We start from the raw sequence: 22,043 nt of genomic DNA, 5'->3' as shown, positions 1-22,043 counted from the left end.
TGAATGATGTTGCGCTCTCCAGCGGACACACGGTAGGGGCGGCGATGGATGGGACTTGCGTCACCGACGTGAATCCGTACTGTGCACAATAAGGCAGGCGTCAGGACCTTTCTGAGTTTTTTGCAAAGGGCGGTACTCATTATAGACATCTGCGCACCAGTGTCGAAGAGGGACTTGACTGGTACTCCATTCACTTCAACGTCTAATATACTTCTAAGGGTAGGCAATGTGATCAGAGGATTTGCAGGCTGGGTCGTTGATGCAGCGTCACCCCCGAGAGCGGCACCGGCTAGTTTTTTTGTGGCCCGAACGCGAGGGAAGAACAGTTGGCCTGCGGTGAAGGAAACCGACGACTCAGGGGCGATGATTACCAGCTGGTTCGCAAAGTCTTAGCTACGTTGGCAGCCTGGGTAGATGAAGAACGCACTAAGAAACGTGCAGCACCTTCATCTAGACGGTCAGAAGGGAAGCGATGATAGGGGGTGATGAGCAACGACGGCAGCAACGACGAGTGATATGTCCAACATGCGAGCAATTGAAACCAATCTGTCTATCGTACGGTTCCTCCAGTCGGCCAGGTTACGACGGTGGGTTGGATACGCTGAAAACGGGGAAGCAGTGTTTGGGTGGGGCCGGTCCTGACTGACAGCGGCATCACGAATGGGCCAGAGAGAAAAGAAGCCTAAATTTGCTATTTCTTGTCTGCCAATGGCCGGTATGAGCGAGAGAGAACATTTGTTGTCTGGGTAATAGCTGACGAGGAACAGCGGGAGACATGGCTTCGAGCTCGCGACGAATTGGCCGCGTCGAATTTTCTTGTCCAGAAAGACCAGGTCCATGTGGCTGTTCCTCCACACGACGACGTCGAATCTGTATTTGGTAGCCTGTTAAGTACTGCGTAATGCGGCGACTCTATCAGTGCGAAATTGTGACCCTCTTTGATGATAGCATCCACCAAATCATTGTTTTTGCAGATAAGCAGTTAATTGCCTCATCTGCTTTGTCCTTCAGTATATAGCCAATCTTGTCGGTCTCGTTCATGTCTTTGTCAGCTTTACGACAGAGCGCGACGACGTATTGTATAGATACCACGTAAGATTCTGTTGATGCTTGAGCACGGGTCGATAGCTCCTTCTTCGCTACCAGCTGACGGCCAAAGGGCTTTCCAAAAAGGTCTCAAAGCTTCTGCTTGCAGAAGTCCCATCTCGTGTCATGCCCGTGTGTCTCGTACAATGTTTGCGCTGAGTCTCGGAGGTAAAATAGCCTTGCGTCCCACTGATTATTTTCGCTTACACGCTCATACCAGGAACTGCAGTCTTCAACATTCGTACCATCAATGTCACTGAAGACCCCTGGGTCTTTTGGCTGGGACAACACGACGGAGGTCAGAGTCTGCGGCACCGTAAGTGGGCGGTCGGTCAATGTGGCGCCTTGACTGTCGATCATCGTGTCAGGGCTCACGACGCGATCACTGCGGAGCTACGCGCTGGTACCCAGCACCTAAAATGTTGCCAGGCCGAGACAAGCACGAATGTTGTTTAGGCAAGGCGATGCTGAAGGCACGAGATGACACATGAACTTGGCGGCCGAAGCGCCCCAGCAACCACACCGCTTCTTCGTCATCGTCTCTTGTCTGCATGTCCTTTTCTGCATCGCAACAATATTATCCGATTGTGTAAGTAATCATACCGGAAAGACGTATACTTGAGATATGTGCCACCTTTCGTTTGTTGAAGTGGCCAAACAAAACGAAAAATAATGAAAACAGTATACTTGCTTACTTTTCCTAAACTATATATGCTGTCATCATTGGTGAATTGTCAAGGGTTGCTGAACTTCTGTCAATGTTGTTTGCTCAGTGTTATGGACAGTATTCATTTTGTAACTTTGTGCTACTGCTTCTAGTGTGTTTTCTTTTGCTATGCTTTCCACTTGTACCGACTTCTTCCTTGGCCGCTAATGGGCAGCCGGCAGTATTCGATAAATAAATAAAATAAACTATCACTTTTGGCCCCAGTGCCACTTCAGTCTTATCCTTCTATGTGCTGCATGTACCAGTGAATATTTTTGCGAAACGCCGTTCGCAATGATGTACTCTTGTCCTCTTGACATTTAATCATTTCTTTTGCAGACAATGTCTTGTACTGGCGTGACCAATCTACATAAGGATAAGTTCAGTTGGGAACGGGCTCATGTAGTTTTTATGAACGGAGGCATTGGCGAAAAATGACAACGTGATTAGCCCAACTTTTAGAATAGAGGTCTTTGCCGGAACCGTCCTTGCGTTCCGATGAACCCATGGTAGCTGTTAAAGAAGGAAATTGACTTCACAGAACACTTTCCCTCACAAAAACGATAGTCGTTGAGTAAGGCAATCGAAATTTTTGTTGTGGATAAGCATAATGCCTGAAGGAGGGCTCTAACCTGTTTTCATTTCCACCAAAGATAAACGCATCCCAACTTCGTGGATTGCTGTTGATTTTATGCTTCTGGCGGTAACGCTCACTGATTGGTTTCATTACATAAATGGCATACTAATGAAAAATGTGATTTTAACTGTGTTAGAACAAGCCTTCCACATTATTAAAAATGTCAGTCTTACCACGAGAACAGGCTTCGCAAGCCAGAATTTCGCGGCGACGCCGTCTTGAAATTCCCACATTAGCAAAGTGCACATGTGATCATACATTTTGACGCCGTCTGCTCGGTATAAGGTAAATTTTATTTAACATTGTATTCTGAAAGAGCCTGAAACTGAGCTTAGGAAGTTTCAAGAACTTTTACTAGAGCCCAGCTGCCGAAATAAGAGAGGACTACTTTGCAATCCGTGAAGAGACACAACCGTACCGGCCCTGGGCTTGCCGCGAAGAAGTGAAAATTGAAATAATGACCTACATTTTGTTTTGTAATAATCAGCCTCTTACGTGCAAAATGAAGGGAACTAGCGTTATTCAAGAATAATTTAGAAATATAAACTGATTCAGTATTTATCTTCTGCGTCCCTGTAAGACAACATCGTTTTCCGTTGCCTGCTTTGACTCATTCCTTTGTCCATTGATATTAGTAACACGGCTAATAAATGCTCACGATAACTCTTTTTTCTGTAATGTACATCAATCATTCAAAATAAATGCAAGATATTTCGCGTGAACTGGTTTTTTGGAATACACAGAAAAACAAACAATCAAATTGCCATTTACCTGGTGCCAGTAGGGGTCCTTTTCTGCTAGCTCTTTGACCTGCTGCTGCATGAAGCTGAGCGTAGCATCTACGAACTGTAACAGCTTGACGCAGTCATCGGCTTGATGAGCGCAGTACTGCTTCCATAAGTTGTCGTAGTGCATCAGCGCTCTGTCTGCCGTTGCATAGCCTTCGAAGATGCCCGCGCTGAATGCTTGGTCGCGGTCTGAGTAGCTTTCGTTGGTGTACAACTCAAGAAACCCATAGCTGCAGAAAATCGAGAGAGAATAATATTTTGACATTATTATGTGAGCAGCGGCTATACGCCTCAACAGTATGTGGGGCATCCAAGACGGGTGAAGGAGGAAGACTACGCGCGGCTGGCTAGCTGAATCTCGATAGGCGCACCTCGTCTACTTCCAATATTTTTCAACATATTCAATGGTGCTTTGAGGCCTACACGCGAAAATGGTTAAGGGGAACGGAAGTAAGGCTAAATGGGGCTCACTATTCCCACGAAATGAAATACGTGACAGGAATGAAATTCTGCAAATTGGACTATGCGTCAACAGCTTTTCCTGGCAAGGAAGCAGCGTGCCGCTATACTAACCGCGATTACGAAAACGTAACAATGGTATCACTGATGCGTTTGTTATTCTTTAGTGGACGTTACCTAGCCGTGTGTGTACATGATATACTATGGTGTGGACCCCGGCGAACAAAAGATCATTAACAAAGAGGACATGAGACAACTTGTATGAGTGCTGACCTTGCTTTTTCGGGCATCCTATGTCTAATTCAATATGCGCTAGCGTAATCAACAGGGGAGAACCAATTCAATGAAGTGTACATTTTCCAGAGAAGCACACGCTTCTCTGGCATTCTAAGATATTCTCTTCTTCGCCTTCGCAGTACACGGCCGCTCAATATAGCGTTTATACCCCCTATAGTTGACAGTGGTCGTGTACGGTAGGTTCTATTCGGAAATACGTATATATCAACTATCGTACGGAAAAATGCTCTAAGGAGACAATGTAGTGCTTGATGCAGGGGAAGTGCTATTACTGCATTGAACTCGTGCTTCATGATATACGCCAGCATTTGCCTATTTTGAGCACAATAGAGCACTGGCAACTCCTTTAAGAGGGAGTCGCTGCTTGAGCCATGTTTATCTGCATTTTTTCGAGAGCCCTCGTACTTCCTGATGCGTACGTTTATAATGATTGAGAATTTTATGGACACACACACACACACACACAAACTTCACATTCGACGGTCCACGCGGGCCAAACGCTCAAACACACACAAACGGTTGAACGTGTCTTGCTTATGCGTCATCCCCGGCTGTAGTCCGGTCTTCTAAAAATGGCATACAAGGGTCGAAGTGCTGTGCTTTTTTACCTTGTAGGTCTGTGTAATCGGTGCGAAGCCAGCATGGCGTGCTGTGCTGAATACCGACGGGGTTGAATATTCCTCGCCATCACCTGCTTCTATATTTGGTGGACGTCCATTTCTTGGTTTTAGGCACGCCATATTATAAGAACACCGTCCGTCAGCGCCGCTCCAGTCCTACCTTGTAAAGCAACACATGCGCACCCTTCGGGAAGCCTTTTGGCAAAGGTACAAATTTGACGTGTACAGTTGTAATCTGCGCTGGTATTGATGTCGAGCTATTGCTTTCAGCTCAAGAAGGTCTCGGCGACATGGTACCAGACACAACTGCGATGTCTAATATCAATAATGTATGCCGAACTAACGGACGCCTGCTACAAAATTTCAAGGGATTATGGGATTCTGCCTGTATGAGAACGGGTTGGTACACAACTATGAGAAATAGTAAAGATTGACTGATTGCTTTATGAGCCATGGCGCGTTGCAAGTGTAATTTCTATGTGTAGTTTTCTGCGTGCGAAATCTTTCTACGCGGCTTATGCTCTATGCCTTGTCATAGCGGGTACGTCAGCAGGTTTCCGGCGCATCAAAATATAATATAACTGCCACCCGCTCAATGCTCGCAACAGCAGGCAATCTGGACCCTGCAATCCGATAGTAGGTCAATTTGTCCATAAATGCTCCGAAACGTGGTAACATTTCAGACCATAGGGAAACTAGTCTTCCGACACATTTCGCAGTATACGGGCAATGTATTGACGTTAGGTCTACAAGTATTGTGAAGAATTTTGACACTAACGGGCAGTATGTGATGGTTCGAGTCGATACCACATTTCTTGTTCATGAGTCGACGCAGCCGCCTAATTATTAGTCCTATTTATTACTATTATTTAGAATATTCTAAGCACTTACAAGCTGCTACAGGAGTGGGGATAATACTATAAACGCTATATATAAAGCAAGGAGCTCTAAACGTAGGTGAATAGCTTCAGGTGATTGGCAGTCCACAAAACACCACAATCGAGTTTATCTCATTGGGAAATTGTACGTGGTACAAAAAAAAACTTGATCGCGTCTACTCTTGTAGTGTTGAGTAAAATGCCTTAAGGGTGATTATTACGCGTTGACAATCGTCGTGGAGTGCGCAAATACAAACTAGGTTCTAAATTTAGTGTTTTATTATAAAGCTGGTACAACAATTCCAAACGTGCAATCTGTCTACGTTTAGACAGTTTTTAGAGGTTAGCCCTGTGGAGTAACGCGGTCACTAACTGAGTCATATGGTAACATGAGTAAATAAACCTGGCTGCTAATTGTTGGATCCGTTCGAATTCATCAGCTTGTGTTTGAGTGTGCGGATCTCAGATCATGCTATCATACGCTAAGGTTGGACAAACTACTGTTCTATAAGCCATCAGCTTTGTTTCAGGCTTGTCTCTTATTTTCGCCTTAAGATGCCCAGCTTGCGTTCAGCTATACCACAAATATTTTCGATGTGCCTGTTCCAAGTTGAATATGAATTGACACACCCAGATATTTTAACTAAGAAGACAACCTAACTGCTTTATTTTTGATTTTACATGCAAACACCAGTGCTTCATTATTTGATACAGACATACATGCGGCTTTAGCAAAATTATTTTTCATATGCCGTTTTTCACGTCACTCCCCAACAGCTCTCAAGGAAGTATTTAGCAAGACCTGGTCAGTGGCACTTTTCACGCGAGTAAATAGCCCACAGTCGTCCGCGTCAGTCTCATATCAACAAAAGAATGGACATCTTTTGCAACATCATTAATATACAGCTGAAACAAAATAGGTTCCAAAACCGAGCCCTGTGGTACTCCGGACGTCACAGGCAACTTAAGTGAACGTGCACCGGAAATCTCTACAAACTGGTGCCTGGTGGGCAAATAGGCTTCAACCAATTTGGTTATCTCCAAATCCACGCCACACTCTTGCATCTTTTCAATAAGTTTACATGGCAAAGATTGTCAAATGCTTTTGACGAGTCTATTCCAATTATATCAATTCGTTCTCTACAAATAATTGCTGTGGTGAAGGAGTAGATTGTTTGAGAAACCTGGGTAACCGCTGACAAGCGTTTCCGAAAACCATGTTGCTTCGCGTAGAAAAGAGCGTTGTGTTCAATATATTGGACAAATTGTTTCTAAATTATGTGTTCCAATATTTTACACCTGGTGTGTGTGATCGAGATCGGGCGATAATAAGCAACCGTCAGTTTATTTCCTGATTTTAATAGTGGCACAACTCTTGCTATCAGCCAGTCACCCGGCACTGTTCCTTCCCACAGTGATGCGTTAAAAATTCTTAAGAGAAAATGCGAGACCCATTCGCAGTATCGTCTTAAAAACTCATTAGGCAACATATCAGGACCCACCGACTCCTTGGTGTCTAATTGTAACAACAAAGACAATGAGAGCAGCATTCCGGGCAAGTTGGTAATCCATTGCTTAAATGATATTGCGCGACATAAAAAACGACACGGACGTGAAAGAAGACGACGCACCAAGCGCAAACTTTCAACTAAGTTTATTGTGCCACTGCGTCATTTTATACATGGCATGCACGTAAATCGCGCGATCGTAGATCCGTGTAAGCGCATGCGCGATCTACGTGCATGCCATGTATAAAATGACGCAGTGGCACAATAAACATAGTTGAAAGTTTGCGCTTGGTGTGTCGTCTTCTTTCACGTCCGTGTCGTTTTTTATGTCGCGCAATATCATTTAAGAAACAAAGACAAAATGTCCTCTGTCGTGATAACAATGCAGTTGATACTCTGTTGCACGCCATTGGAAGCGGAGCATTGACTGTCGAGTAGATATTGAGCTCAAGTAATTATGGAATTCTTAGGCAACTAAGGCGGAATCATTACATGTAGCTCCGTTTATATGAACTCCTGTTATAACCAATTTGGAACCTGACAAATATCTCCAGAACTTCTGAGGTGAGCTTTTAATACAAGGTCAATGTTTGAGATAGAAAGTGCCTTTTAGATGCGTTTACTTCTGTTCCATCATTGCTACTAAAATTACCAGCCGTCTCAGGATTTCATGGAATTTTTGGCTGGGGATGTCGTATCCACCGCATTAAGTGTATCAAGTGGAGGGTTATCCAGGCATTAGATATATGTGAGTGCTTCACCTTCAGTAGTACAAAAAGTGATAAGAATTCCTTTACAACTGTCGTGAAGTAGTTCCACAGAGCATCTACATCATTTGTATCTCGCATAGCATCAGAGGCCAAGTCCAAGCGGTCGATTATTGAAGGGTCATCTGCGTTATTGAAGCTGCACAGGTGAACTTCTGAGTTTTCTTGTAAGCACTTATAATACCTAAAGCAGCTACGACTAGTTTGTGATCTGACATTCTATTTGTTACGGCAATTTTGCCGTGAAAATTATCCTGAGAAAAAATAACAGATATAGTATCGCCCGGGATTGGCCTTGTATTCGTGTTGGTTGGGTGACTGTTTGAATAAAGTCATACCTAAGCATATTATCTAGCATATATTTAGCTGCTTTTCTCTTTGAAATTCTTGAAATGCGTGAATCCCAATCTACCCAAGGCAAATGAATTTCTCCAGTGATAATGAACCTCCACCTAGTGTGCGTAACTTGAACTATGTAATCATCACGTTTTTCGAAGAAATGGCTGGAACTTCCTGGGGCTCTGTAAATAACACCAACAAATAAGGCAGTCTCATTCACAAACAATTTGCACCACACGTTTGCAGTTCCATCAATGTAGGGTAGCTGCATATACCTCAATGATTTCCTTATCAATATTGCAACGCCTCCGCCTCTCGTCGCTCTATCATATCGCATTACAGTGCACGAGCTTGGAAAACATCCGAATCATTAATATCATGTTGTAACCAAGTTTCTGTTACCGCAACCAATTCGGTCGCGTGTTAGTGTCAAGCACCCCAGTTAAGTAATTTTGTTCAGGACACTAAGTGCACTCACATAGGACAGCGTGATATCTGCCTCCTGACGTCAGTTAGTGCAAGACGGAGCACTCTTTGTACTGTTTTCAATTCTGATGCGAACAGTTGACTGCATGTCCAATGCGTAGACTGCATCATCGATGTATTACTTATCATGACCAAGCTACATCTTCACACCATCTCGCGTATCGCCCTTAGTGGAATGCCGACTAATTTCCTTTTCTCAAGTGTTTCCCTCGAGAAATCGTCAGACACTTATCTTCGTTCCTTTCAATTTGTTACAGTTTCTAAAGATGGCTACCTTCTCCCTGTGATCGTATAACCTTATGATTACTGATCTTAGTCGACCGCCCTTCATTTGACCGATTCTGTGAATAATTTCCACAGACAATAATGTCATGCCAAGACGCCCAACGAATATGTCTTTCAAGACTTTGTTACTACCGTTTCGTTGCGTTTCGGAGGTGCTCTCCGGGTCACCGAAAACAATCAGGTTATTTCTTTGTGACCTATCTTCAAGTTCGTTTATACGTTGCTGCTGATGCTGAATTATGCATTGAATACCCTGAACTGCGGTCTCGAGCTTTTCCACTTTCATCCATGGCTTAGACAAGTTTTCAAGTTTGCCTTCAGTATAGGTAAGCCGAGTTTCAATTTGCGTTTGCTTATCTAAGAGTAGTTGCAACAACTCATCTGTGGCAGGGCCCGTTGGTCTCAACGTCACCGGAAAGCATAAACATCAAATACGTCTACAATGTACTGAAAAGTTCAAAACAATTGCTTGGAAGCGCCAGAACAGCAAGACAAGTATCAGTTGAATGATATTGTGGTTAAGAACAGTCGTAGCCAATCTGAAAAGCAAGCCATGCGTGTTTGAGCAACATGGTCGGAGCAGTGCTGAATGAGCTGTGATGAAGAGATATTCTGTTCATTAAAATACCTCCTACATATTTCTACACCTTACACAAAAAAAGATTCAATTGAAGCACATTCTTTTACACCAGTACTGCGACTAATATTAGCTTGTAGAAATTACGGCTGGACTGAGAGCCCCTATACAACTAAGGCATACCATTTTGGATAAAATATTCTTGCAAGTCGTTCCCTCAGCCATTCCCCAACAACACAGCTAGGAGGCCAAGTGTTCACGATAAATTACAACACAACTTAGTGTGAACAACTTTACAACGAAAGAAAAAAAAACAGACGTGTTTTAACGATGGATAGCTCAAAAACCGCAACCCACAAGCCAAGTGTATGCGTAAACACACGTATAAAATGCTATAACTTCTAAATGAATAATTTGTTTTGACGCGGATGCAAACAATAGACACAAACACACAAGAAATATTAAACAAATAATAAAGAAAGGTCGAGTATAGCCATCAGTGCCTTTACGGGATCATATCGCTGGGCACCAGCTTTGCACACACTGTAAAGCAAGATAACAATACCACAGCAGAAACAATAGTTGCTACAATCGTCCCATAAGAATATACTCCGCTTCTTTACTTCTCAGGAAACTGGAATTAATATTAAACACATGCTGTCCATGCGCACAATCTTGATGGCTTCTAAAAACGTTCACCTGATTTGGAGCAACACAAGCTGCCAGCTTGAAACCAAGCTTGCTGTCGAAACTTCAACTCCTTCAGGTGTTGAAGTTTAAATGAATGAATGAATGAAGGAACTCTTTAATGCACATACCCTTGGCTTGAGTATTTTTCTACAAAGGATCCCCAGACAGGGCTAGTGCCCTGCTGCTCCCCTCCGACAATCTCGAACACTGGCGGATCTTCGCAGACTTTGCGCATCCAACCATGGAAGTCAGCCGCCGTGGAGGAAAAGGCATCCAGCAAAATTAGCAACGCTATCAACAGCATCATCATGGCGAAGTCGCTGGACGCTGTGTGCCTGGAAAAAGAAAAAAAGAAAGTAGAAGTGTAATGCTGAACTCCCAGTAAAAAAACGCAGCACGTTTGTCTGATGAGTGGGTATAAGTGTAGCTTTCTAAACTTTGTGACCATTTTAAAGGCCAGTTGCGCTGCTTTACAGCGCAATTTGAAGCTTTAACGAAAACGCTTATGCCACTGGGAAGGTGAGAACACCTTCAAGGATTCCGCGGAATGGGCTCACTTGATGTACACTGCAGCTGCCATTTATAAATAATGTTCTTTAATAAGAATGTTGTGCTTTTACCATCTTCTTACAAGGACGTTATGCTGTACGCGCATGGCTTTTATGTATTTGTTTGAAGTTTGAAGTTTATTGAATACTTACTGCAGATACAAAAATATTGATATTTAGTAAAGAAAAACGTCCCGTAGTGTAAACCCACTGTAGGGGGACCTTTAAAATGTTAAAACAAAGCACCATAACTACTTAGGAGCCAAAAAACAGCGAATTACAAAAATACAAACATGCAAATACAAATGCAAATACATAATGAGGCAAAAGAAGAATACAACGGAAAATATAAGACGATAGGCTTAAGGCTTAAGCTGAAGTAGTAAATGAAGCAAACAGTATTAAAAACGACAGAGTTGAAGTTACGTTTTAAAAGACATATTAAATAAACAGTGCTATAGGTTAAGCATGAAATTGCCAAGCTGATGTTTGAATGACGATATAGAAAAGGCACACTTAATGTTAAAAGGCAAAGTATTCCAAAGTTTGATTCAAACAAATGCAACTCCTTGTGAACCATAGTTCGTACCTTAGGGAGTATAAAATTGTTATTCGAGGAAAAGCGGGCAATATTTGAATTAATAAGGTGTCGGATAAGAACAAATTTGAGAAGGTTGTGGTCTTTAACTGCTTGATAAGCAAATGTGCAGACATGAAATTTGATCAGATTGTCAATACTCAGTATGTGCAATTTCTGGTACTGATCAGTAACATGTGAACGTCCGTTGCTTCAGGTGAGAATGCGAATGGCTTGATTCTGTACATGTTGGACGGAAGAAAGGTGGAAATGATATGTTTGACCCCAAGAACCAATACAATAATTTAGATCACTGTGAATGAATGCATAATATAAGGTGACCAAAATAGTCACGTCAAAGCAACATATAGCTTTCAGTAATACCTTAATACAATAGGAAGTTTGCCGCTGTAGCTCATTATTATGCAAATTAAATTTTGGCGGGAATCAAGTTTGATACCATGGAAGGAACAATGATCTGATAGATGAATAGGATGTGTGTTTATAAAGAGGGGCATATCTTGCGCGTTATTTATTGTCCTGAAATAGAAAATGAATAACTTACTTTTCGAGGGATTTATCAAAAGCTCATTTTTAGCACACCATGCACTAACGCTAGTAAGTTCTGCATTAAGGGTTGTTGTAAAGTTGCTTAGAGAATTACTCGAACATAAGACAGTCGTGTCGTCAGCATATAAAATGCTTTCTGATAATTTGGTTAGACACTTCGGAAGGTCATTATTGTGTAGTAGAAATAAAAGCGAGCCCAGAACCGAGCCTTGCGGAACGCGGATGTTACTTATTTTTTTAGTGGAATAGATGCCGGAGACGGATATTAATTTCTCACATTCAGATAAGTAACTATAGAAAAGATTAAGACAGTTGCGAATAATGCCATAAGATGCAAGTTTAGAAAAAGGAATGTCATGATAAAGTGTATCAAAAGCTTTAGTAAAATCTAAAAAATAAGAACCAATGAAGTTACCATTGTCAATTTCTAGTTTACATTTTTCTGCGAAGTAAATGAGGGCTAGGTTAGTAGAATAACCTTGTCTAAACCCAAGTTGCTTCGGATAAAATGGGTTAAATTTCGTTAGGTAGGTAGACAGGCCACCATGCAATATTTTTTCAATTACTTTGCTAAAACAGGGAAGAATGGATATCGGCTTATAATTGCAAAATAAGCATGAGTCACCTTTTTTTTTAAATACCAGGATAGCTTTACTCATCTTTAATTCACGGAGAAAACACTGGTTTCAAAAATTAGATTGGTTATTGAGGTGTGCGCATCCGCAATATCAAAAGCAATCATTTTCACGTGGTTAGCAGGAATATTATCGATATTTGCGCTAGAAGACTTTATACTATTAATTCTTCTTCTTACCTCATCAGGGGTAGCAGGGAAATAAAAAAATGATTGACCACAATGATCAAGTATGTGATGCGTACTGGCTGGAACGGGTATGGGAGAGGAGTAGTCACTAAACGCATTACCGATATCTAATGGGATAGATATTATTGATCCTTCATGATGAATGTTGGCTATAGGTGGTTTAATGGTTTTATTGAGAAAGGAATTGATCATCCGCCCTAGCAATATGTAAAGCAATATGTAATATTGCTTTTTTATATGTGAACCAGTACAATTTCGTTTTAATAATAGCGCTTTTTCGCAACCTTCATTAGAGCATTTAGTGTGCTACAATATTGCTTGCAACGATCAAGTAGACGCACATTAAATGACTGTCTTTTTGCTTTTTATATAAGTTATCTTTCTTACGCAGGCTATTAAGTAATCCCTTTGATAACCATGGGTTTCTAGGGGGAAGAACAACGTTGATGGCACTGTACACATGTCGTCGATGAAAATATGCAGTTGGACATTATAGAGATGAAGGCGGTGTATGCTGATTCAACATTATTCATTGAAGTGACACACGACCACTCAGAATAAGTTACCATTTCTATGAATTTGTCGTGATCAAACTTATTCTTAAAAATGCTCACACTATTAGTGCGAGGACTGTTCTCAGAGCAAAGTGCAACTCGGAAATGATATGTAATATTGCTTTGAAGAGTGAATGCGGAGGCAAGATGAAGAGGATTCGACAGCGCATGGTCATTAAGTGTTCCGAAACCATTAATAGCGCAACGGGTGGGAAGGTAGAGTAGAAATTCAAAACCATAACCTTGGAAACAGCTGACATACTGAGAAAGATAAGAGGAGGAAGCATCAAGTAAATTAATGGTAATGTCACCCAAGATGATAAAGAACTTTTCTTTTCCTTTGAAAGAATGTCAAGAATAGTGTCAAGTGCTTCACAAAAGACAGGAATTACCGAATGTGGTGATCGATAAATGGTACCAAAGACAATATTACTATCAATGCCTATTACAGAATGGTCAACCTCAATCCACACCGACTCACAAACACAGATATTTAAGTGAATATCAAGCATACGCTTGTATATAATGTCAGACGGAATAAAGATAGCTGAGCCACCATGCTGTGATGAAATGCGATTGCAATAGTCTGAATCGTATGATGGAAAACCATAAAATTTTTTATCGAAATCACTGAGCCATGTCTCAGAAATACATATAATTGAGGAAGAATGAAGACAATGGACTCTGCTAATCGCGAAAATGTTTGCGAAGACTATGTCAATTGAAATGAATCGCTGAATGATAGTTCTCCTAAAATAGGATTGAATATCGTTAACGGAAATTTACAACATGCAATCAGATCAGAATAAGAGGAATCGACGGAAAAATAGAGAGATAGATTAGTCAGTTTAACTGAATATCGCCAGGTCCGAGTCACTCCTTATGCGAAAAAGTTTCCAATGAGTAGATTGTCTCGCCTTGATGATGCAGTCGTCGGTTGACAAAAAAAGCCACTTTTTTTCTTTCTTCAGCTGCAAGCCCTTGCTGAATAATTGCTTATACTGTGGAGTGAGGTGGTCATTTCCGAAAACAGATTTCCCTCGTGCTTTGCTGAATCCGATGTCACTAGTGTTAAGGCGTGCCTTTTGGGCTTTGCCGATAAACTCGGTTTTCAAGGCTCGAGAGTGAAATCGGACAAGCAAGTACTTTGTCTCAGTAGCAGATGAAACACGATGAATGACATCAATATCAATAACAGAAACAGGGCATTCTATTTTAGAGGCAATGGGTTGAATAATTGTCATGCAGTCTTCACCCTGGGTAACCGGAACGCCTTTGATTTCAGGTTGTTTTTTCGTGAGTACTGTTTCATATCCTCAATTCGTCTTTCCAAAGGCTCGTTATGCGCAATCAGGGATTCGTTTATTGCAGTTAGTTCTTCGTTTTCAGATTTGAGGGATTCAACCGTCTTGTTCAGAAAATCAAGACTGCTTGTTGGTCCATCTAACTCGTCCTTTAGACCTTTAATGATCAAGGCAGGCTGGAAATCTAGTTTGGATACTACAGTTGTCGTTACCTTGACAACCAGGTTATCAAGTTTGTCTTTAAAGGTATTTTCTAGCTGTTCCACGCGTTTGGGTAGTCCGGCGACAGTTGGCATGGTTAAATGACAACACCGGAAGCAGCAGCAGTAGTGGCACTAAATTAAAAACTAAATGAATAGCAATATATAGGCAGGGTAAATGTGCACGAGCCTGTGACACCGAGACGAAGGAGTCAAGCATGCATACACTGCTACACCGCTACTGCTGCTGCTGCTGAATGAAGTTGAGGGGTCCGTGGGACGTTTATATAGCCAAGCTGCTGGCGAACAGGTGTAGGCGCAGATCCGAGGGCCGCAGTTAGCTGTCAGAATCGCGCCGGACGCCCGATGACTGACGCTGCTGGCGATTGGGCTGGTTACTTGCACGTGCGGGGTCGCGAGTACGTGCTGACGATTTCTTTAGGCAGGCCGCTAGCGCAAACCTGTAAAGCCGAGACGACAGAGTCAAGCATGCATACACTGCTACACGGCCACTGCTGCTGCTGCTGAATGCGTGCTGTGTTCCCCCTGCGACCATGCCTGTACAGCGCTGCAAGTTTTCCAAGTAAACAAATACATACATTTGTCAAAAACGCATCCACTTCTATACTATGTATATAAAGTTGAGTTTAGCCGCTTTTGTGTCATGCGGTGCATCGTCGCTTTATATGTTCCATCACACTGCGATGACGCAAACAGTGACATAATTCACTGCGGGTGGCCGATCGGTGAAGTGGGCTGAGCCACGGCGAAACAACAATTCGGCGAGCGCACTGAGTGCAGCTGGTGAAATGATATCTAAAACGCAGCAGCGCCACTTGCGACAAAAGCGTCCAATTAGTCTGCTCCGCAGTTTTTGACTTCATCGCAAGTGAGGCTGTTGCATTCAGAATTATGCAGAACCAATTATCCCACGTCCTTGTCTGTTCCTTGTTTGGGCTGTCCACCAACTTGCGATCAGTTGCCATAATAAATTAGGCTAATTTTTGGTACTACTACGTTTGATCTTATGCCTGCGAAATTGTTTTGTGGCATAAAGAAGTTATTGTGCACGAGCAGACCTGTCCATTATTCTTCCATTTGAATATGTAGGTGAGTTATGAAGAGAGCAATTTTTGGAAGAGCATTTTGATCGCACCATTACCCACACTTGAAGCTGAACGAAAGGGGATGTATGAACATTGTGAAACAGTTTGGGCACTTGAATGAACGCTGTTATTTTCTAGGAAACTGTCGTTTTTCTTTAAGCAAACTTCGTGAAAATTCAAACGGTTTCTATATGCCCTTCAGTCTTGCGTAGGAATTTGTGTGCTTCATTTTATTTTGCAACTTCCATACAGTGATAGCAAGGAAAAATATCATTATATTAAGCTTCGGGTACATTAAGGGACAAGTCAAGTGAGAGAGAGAAAGAGGGAAGTAAACTTTATTGGAAGGGTAAATAAGTTATTGAGACCCTGGCAGAGGAGCCAGCGTGGTTGCCATGTGACAGTGACGCGGTTAGCCAACTTTGCCAGCATGACTTGCTTTTCTGGGTAATTCGTCTCGATCGCACACTTCCACGTTGCTTCCTTTCATTTCGGTGTGCTCAGTACTGCTACGCACCACCAGCTTTTATTTCTTTATTATCTACTCACCACCAGCTTGTTGAAGGAACTTGCATGTTAGAAGGTATGTGCCCTGCGGCGCATTCCGTAAATAATGGCGAAGGCATAGTGTTTTCTTCCTTGTAACGCTTTCAGCGAATAATTTAATTGTGAAGATGCTGCGACACAGTGATTCAATTCTTAGAATACAAATCCGCAATGCATTTGACTGCGTACAATCAATGGATACTCATTTCATGATTAGAGCACTCACGGAAAAAACTGAAAAAACATCCTACCACCTTCCCTCTTTTCCTTGGAGTCGGCAGAGCCTCGGAACGAACCTATGTACCTTCGACATATTGATCTACAGTCCATCCTAATTTGTTATGAATTAGCTATCCTTCGGTGCTTAACGTGTCAGATGTAATTTGAAAAAAGTTCTAGGGAGGAAAAAATAAAAAAAATAAAACAGCGTACTGCGCATGTTTCAGGTTGCACAAGGCCAGTGAAACATATTTTTCTTGATATTTACGGTTCGGTGCTTACATATAGCTCTTTTCTAAGAAGCTGTTCTCAGACACAGATGGCATATATGTACTTCAATGGATCGCGGCGGTTTGGAGTGTTGTCTGCTTATGTCGCCAATTTCTAAATTGTTACACGCCATGTACCATAACGATAATACCTATAGTAGCTGTGTCAAATAATATATCAAGCGCGGCTCTATACATTTTAGGCTTACTCAACGATAACCCAGGGTGGTCGAATAGAAGGTGTTCGAAATCTAAATTCACGTTACATTCTCGCAAATTGTGAAGATATTGTCATTGCAATCGCTGAAGGGTTTTGTTGATTATTCTATTTAGCATACTAATGCTCATTCCATACACGAGGGCCTATTTCCGTGTTGCCACGTTACCAGTCCATGATACATGTCCATTATTCTCCTTCTACAAGCTACTACAAGGATCTTTTCCTCATGCAGGTCAATAGAACCGTTGTAATTAGTATTCCGCCTAGATGATTCATATGCGCCTTCATATCTCCTACTAATATCGCCTTGCTCAATTTCCTGAACTCATTTTATCGCTGCTGAAACAGTCAATCAGTTATTTATTTCGATATATACTATCACTAGCTGTCCGTAGCCAAGGTACTCCCAGCCACATTTTTTTCCCGTCCTATATGCAGCTAATCTCTAAATATTCCTTGCATGTATCTCTTGCCCCTTTCCACTTCACACCTCATCCAATAAGCATGCTTGGGTTTCTGCCTTTCACTGACCCAGCCAGTCTGCTGCGCCATTTCCATTAAAATTGTCCACAGCAGGCGGCTGCTCCACATCTCGTGAATGCATTTCGGTCAGGCGCACACGTTAAGAGCTTCCTCATTAGGTTTCTTTGAAGTTATAACAATTTATTCTTCTTCTGACCAGACTACATATTTATTAATAAAGGGAAAATCAGACATCCACCCGTTCGTAGCAATTGCTACAAAGCAAACAGCTAATAAAGAGCATAAAGAGCTGAGCGGGCTTACGGACCAGCGGGCCCAGCGGCCGAGCGCAGATGCTACTGCGCATATGCACTACGCCGGGGCGGCCAGCGTTTTTACGGAGCGCGCCGCTCCCTCGCTGGTATCCTCTCCGTATCGGAGCGCGTTGAGCGGACGAGCGTTTTTGCGAAACAAACATGGCGACCACCCGCTCGAGCAGTGACGTGGCGCTGGCTCACCTGTAGGCGAAAAATCCTCGGAGATGTTTCACCACTGAAGAGCACCTCTGTATCCTGCGAGAGGTTTGAGAAACGATGCCATTTTGCGACGATTTAAAGTGGATGGCCGCGATAGAGATCCTGAAGCCAAGGTACTGATCTTTTCACAGTAACTACAACCTTGTTCGTGAGGTGGCGCAGCAACGCGCTCCGTTCTAGTGTTCCTGTATATGCTCCCGCAGGGAGCAGAGTGGTGCATAACTTTTCCGGCACCGCTCGCACTACTATTCACCGAGAGCTACAAAATGAGGTCATATGTTCAACTGCGCCGTCCAAACCCAACTCTACGGGCGCGATGCCGACGCGTCGTTTCCGTCACCGCCAGTGTCATCGACATTGCAATAGGCGGACCATGGAGCGTGCGTTGCATTTATCGGCTCCGGGCTGTAAGGTTCGTTATTCGACGATATTAACTCAAAGACCTTGGTAAAGTGTTACGAAACACATCATAATGACACATGTATTCCAGTATGACGGGTTGCAGCGCACCAAATTACACGAACGGCACGGAGGCAGGCAAAGATGTTTACGTGGTGCCGCGCGAACGTGTAGCCGGGTGCCAGAGACTGGTACCGCTACTGCGTATCAGCCGAGAGTGGGCGCCTCCGAAAGGGACCAGAATATGCGGGATGCGTTCTCTTTACTTCAATTGGTGAGTCTTCCTTGTTTACACTAAAGCAGCATTTATCTCGAGTAACACCCTTGTTAACGCTGAGATGCATTTGGGTGGCATGAAAGGTAGCTTGTTCACTTTTTGGCGTATATGTGAAGCGCGACACAGACGCCGCACCAAGAATGAACGCCATGTCTGTGTCGCGCTGCATATATGCGCCAAGAATGCTAACTTACCTTCTAGCCCAATTCGCGGTCTTGCTTGTACGATTGTTCTGACTATGCGTCTCTAGAACAGTGTTTTCAGAACAGAGTAAGTACTAGCGGATACAATTTGCCCGCGGTTGCCTGGTTTTTCCCTACGGTTTTTAATTTTTGTCGGCGTTCTGATTTTTCATGTTATGTTGATTGATGTGCGACTGTTCAATGTTTTGTAGTAAGAGACAACCTCGTGTGCTCCCGCTTACGAGGCAGTTGCATAACAGCTTCTGCATTCACCGCCCGAAATATCTTGCTTGTTCGATGGCCTTAGACGACGTGAGGAATGTAGAATTATACCTGTATCTTTAATAGGCACTGTGTTATAGTAAATTGACCCCAGTAGTGTGAAAAGATCAAGAAAAATGTGTCATACTGCAGTCTACAATGTGTGAATAATTATTTGCAAGTTTAACAACTTTCAAGTTTGCCATGTTGACGTGATTAGTGCAATAAAAATAACCTGTTGTTACTCTTGTAATATGATGATCTTTTATTACAAGGCACAGTCTAGTTGCGCTGGCAGTACACTCTTAAAAAAAAGAGAGTCAAAGGAGGGTCACGACTACCTCGACTCTCTTTTTGCAGTCGCTGACTATCTTTTTTTCCAAGGGTAGTCACAAAACGAAGTCAGGAATGACGCATGAAATGGAGGACTCCCATGCTGCTTGGAGGGAGTCAGTGAAAGGCAGATATGATGTTATAGGTTGCAGCGAATGTAGATTCGTTGGTTCACTTAATAAAATAACTGATTAACTAAACCAAAGAAAACTGCATAATATATAACTACCCGAGTTCAACTCTATTGCCGGAAAAAGTAAAATGCGTTTCATGCAGTGCTGCATTACTGCATAATCAGCATAGCAAGAAAGGCAAATTGTTTTTTTTTAATTATTCAGTAAGAAACAATTGAAGCAGGATGGTACAACGCTAAACTCCAAAAGTAATAACACTGGTTGGTATATTTATGCAACACACTGTACATTAACATGTATTTTGTATATAAGGATACATTAGGGGGGGAGTGCATGAATATTGACTGACCATGTGCAGAATGAAAAAGAAGAATAAAATATAACACGAATATACACAAAATTACAACAGAACGCAAGCTGTGAAATGCACCACGTAGAGTTCATAACATAAAGATAAGCAAATATTACTATTTTTAAGGAAACAACACCAAATCACATCTGCGTACCACTTCCCCTGCCAGATAAATATCGAAGAACTCTGGTAATACCTCATCTCCTGGCTGCGCCGCACAGACTACATTGCGTTTGATACCTTAAATGCTTATCGATGTCTCCTGAATTCAACAAGTGCCATCTTGTCTAACAAGAAGAGAACTTCATCCTGAGCCGCAAAGATACCTACAGTCAGTGCAAATTGTCGGTCGTCTCCCTTACCCGTCGGGGTTGCTCAGTGGCTATGGTGTTGGGCTGCTGAGCACGAGGTCGCGTGATCGAATCTCGGCCACGGCGGCCGCATTTCGATGGCGGCGAAATGCGACAACACGCGTGTACTTAGGATTTAGGCGCACATTAAAGAACCCCAGGTGGACGAAATTTCCGGAGTCCTCCACTACAAGTGCCTCATAATTGGACAGTGGTTTTGGCACGTAAAACCTCATAAGTCAATTTCGTCTTCCTTGGCCATTAAAAGCACATCTCCCACATGGTATGCCATTTGCGGCATAGTGACTGACTTAGCCTGCGATACGTTACCAGCAGGCAAGCGCTCATCAATGCACGTATGTAAAACAGATCTTCGCACAGGTTTGAGGCCTGACATGGTGTGGCGTTGGTTGAAGACAATCTCACGGAATTCATAGCTTTGCGAAAGTTGGTGAAGCTCTGCAAGTGTTTTACATATGTTTTTGAACTTTTTCATCTTTGATACCTCGAACCTCATATGCCAGATTTGTTTGAGTGGCCCGAAAAGAGAGATCATGCATGGGTAGTGCACAAGGTAATGTAATTTAGGGATTATGCGGGCTTCTGGGTAGCGGGTAATGAATGAACGGAAATTTTTTTGAATTTTCACCTCCATATAAAGAAGAGACTCTGAGGGAAGCTCATCAGACAAAAGCATGCCTACAACTTTTCTGAATAGGAGGTAACCCTCCCAGCCTTCGTTTCCCTCTAGAATTTTAGAAGCGAAAATATGAGGCAACAGTACGAAAAGGCACCACTTCTGTGAAGCAGTGCCCTTTAGAGTGGTATTGCCTCGTACGAAGGCTTCTGTGGGTCGTGGTGGTCTGTCAACGTTTTAACGCGATAGCGTTAAGGAGCTCGTGTCGCAGAAAAGCCGGTGTCGTCGGCGTCGGGTGTCGGCGTCCGCGGCGTTGACCGTGAGCGATAAATAACGGCAGGCACTTCATAAATAAAAAGCAACTTCCAAGATCGGCTGGGTGGGAATCGAACCCAGGTCTGCGGAGTGTGAGTCGGAGACGTTACCACTCAGCCACAAGTTCGATGTTTGAAAGCGGTACAAAATCGCTTCTAGTGAATGCGGTGTTGCCTTAGAAACGTGCCGTAGAGAGTTATACTGCGGTGTATATCGGTAATTATGAGCATCTTACTTACAGAAGTCGCAGTTACACGAGTAGCGAAGTACGTTTCCGCTAAATTTCTTCTGCGCTCTGCGCACATGCAGAGCCATCTTGCGGCAAACACAGAAGAACCCCTCCTCGCAATGTGCGGCGCTGCCCGGCACGTGGCGCGCCACTCGCCCCTGACGTTTCGCCGTGCGCCCTCCCGGGCTGTAGAATCAAGCGCCTTTCTTTAGATCACTATCTTTGCTCACCCGCTTCTCCCCTTCGGGCCGTGCGGGTTCCGGTGCGAGGATGCCCCAATACCCTTGCGTTTAATAAGTTTTCTCGCTCTCTCCCCTTCCAACATCCGGCGTGCGTCACTCGAACACTGGTGTTTAGGCGACGCGGCTCCTCTTTCCGCTCACAGCGCGATTGCTACGTGCAGAGTCTGATGCGGGACGCCTCTGACGTGATCGCTGCGCCGTAGCGCTTCTGCTGGGAAAGCGTCCCCTGCGATGTGTGCCGAGCTGCTTCCGAGGAGTTATGCTTCTGCGTGGTG

The 22,043-nt window shown here is 43.2% G+C and overlaps 1 protein-coding gene across 1 annotated transcript in view; it reads right to left on the bottom strand.

Annotated features, from left to right (window-relative positions):
- The window catches only part of LOC139052613 (putative phospholipase B-like 2), a 218,882-nt gene that overhangs the window by 156,627 nt on the left and 40,212 nt on the right, over positions 1-22,043 (bottom strand). The window contains exons 2-3 of the mRNA XM_070529684.1: positions 10,252-10,458; positions 3,201-3,447 (exon numbers count right to left, since the gene is read on the bottom strand). Coding sequence (XP_070385785.1) covers positions 3,201-3,447; positions 10,252-10,433 — 429 coding nt within the window. The 5' untranslated portion in view covers positions 10,434-10,458. The remainder of the gene's footprint in view (positions 1-3,200; positions 3,448-10,251; positions 10,459-22,043) is intronic.

The sequence above is a fragment of the Dermacentor albipictus genome, unplaced genomic scaffold (genome assembly GCF_038994185.2).
Source record: "Dermacentor albipictus isolate Rhodes 1998 colony unplaced genomic scaffold, USDA_Dalb.pri_finalv2 scaffold_28, whole genome shotgun sequence".
In the NCBI taxonomy this organism is placed as follows: Eukaryota; Metazoa; Arthropoda; class Arachnida; order Ixodida; family Ixodidae; genus Dermacentor; species Dermacentor albipictus.
The sequence above is the reverse complement of the archived record's forward strand: the minus strand, read 5'-3'. Positions and strand labels throughout refer to the sequence as shown.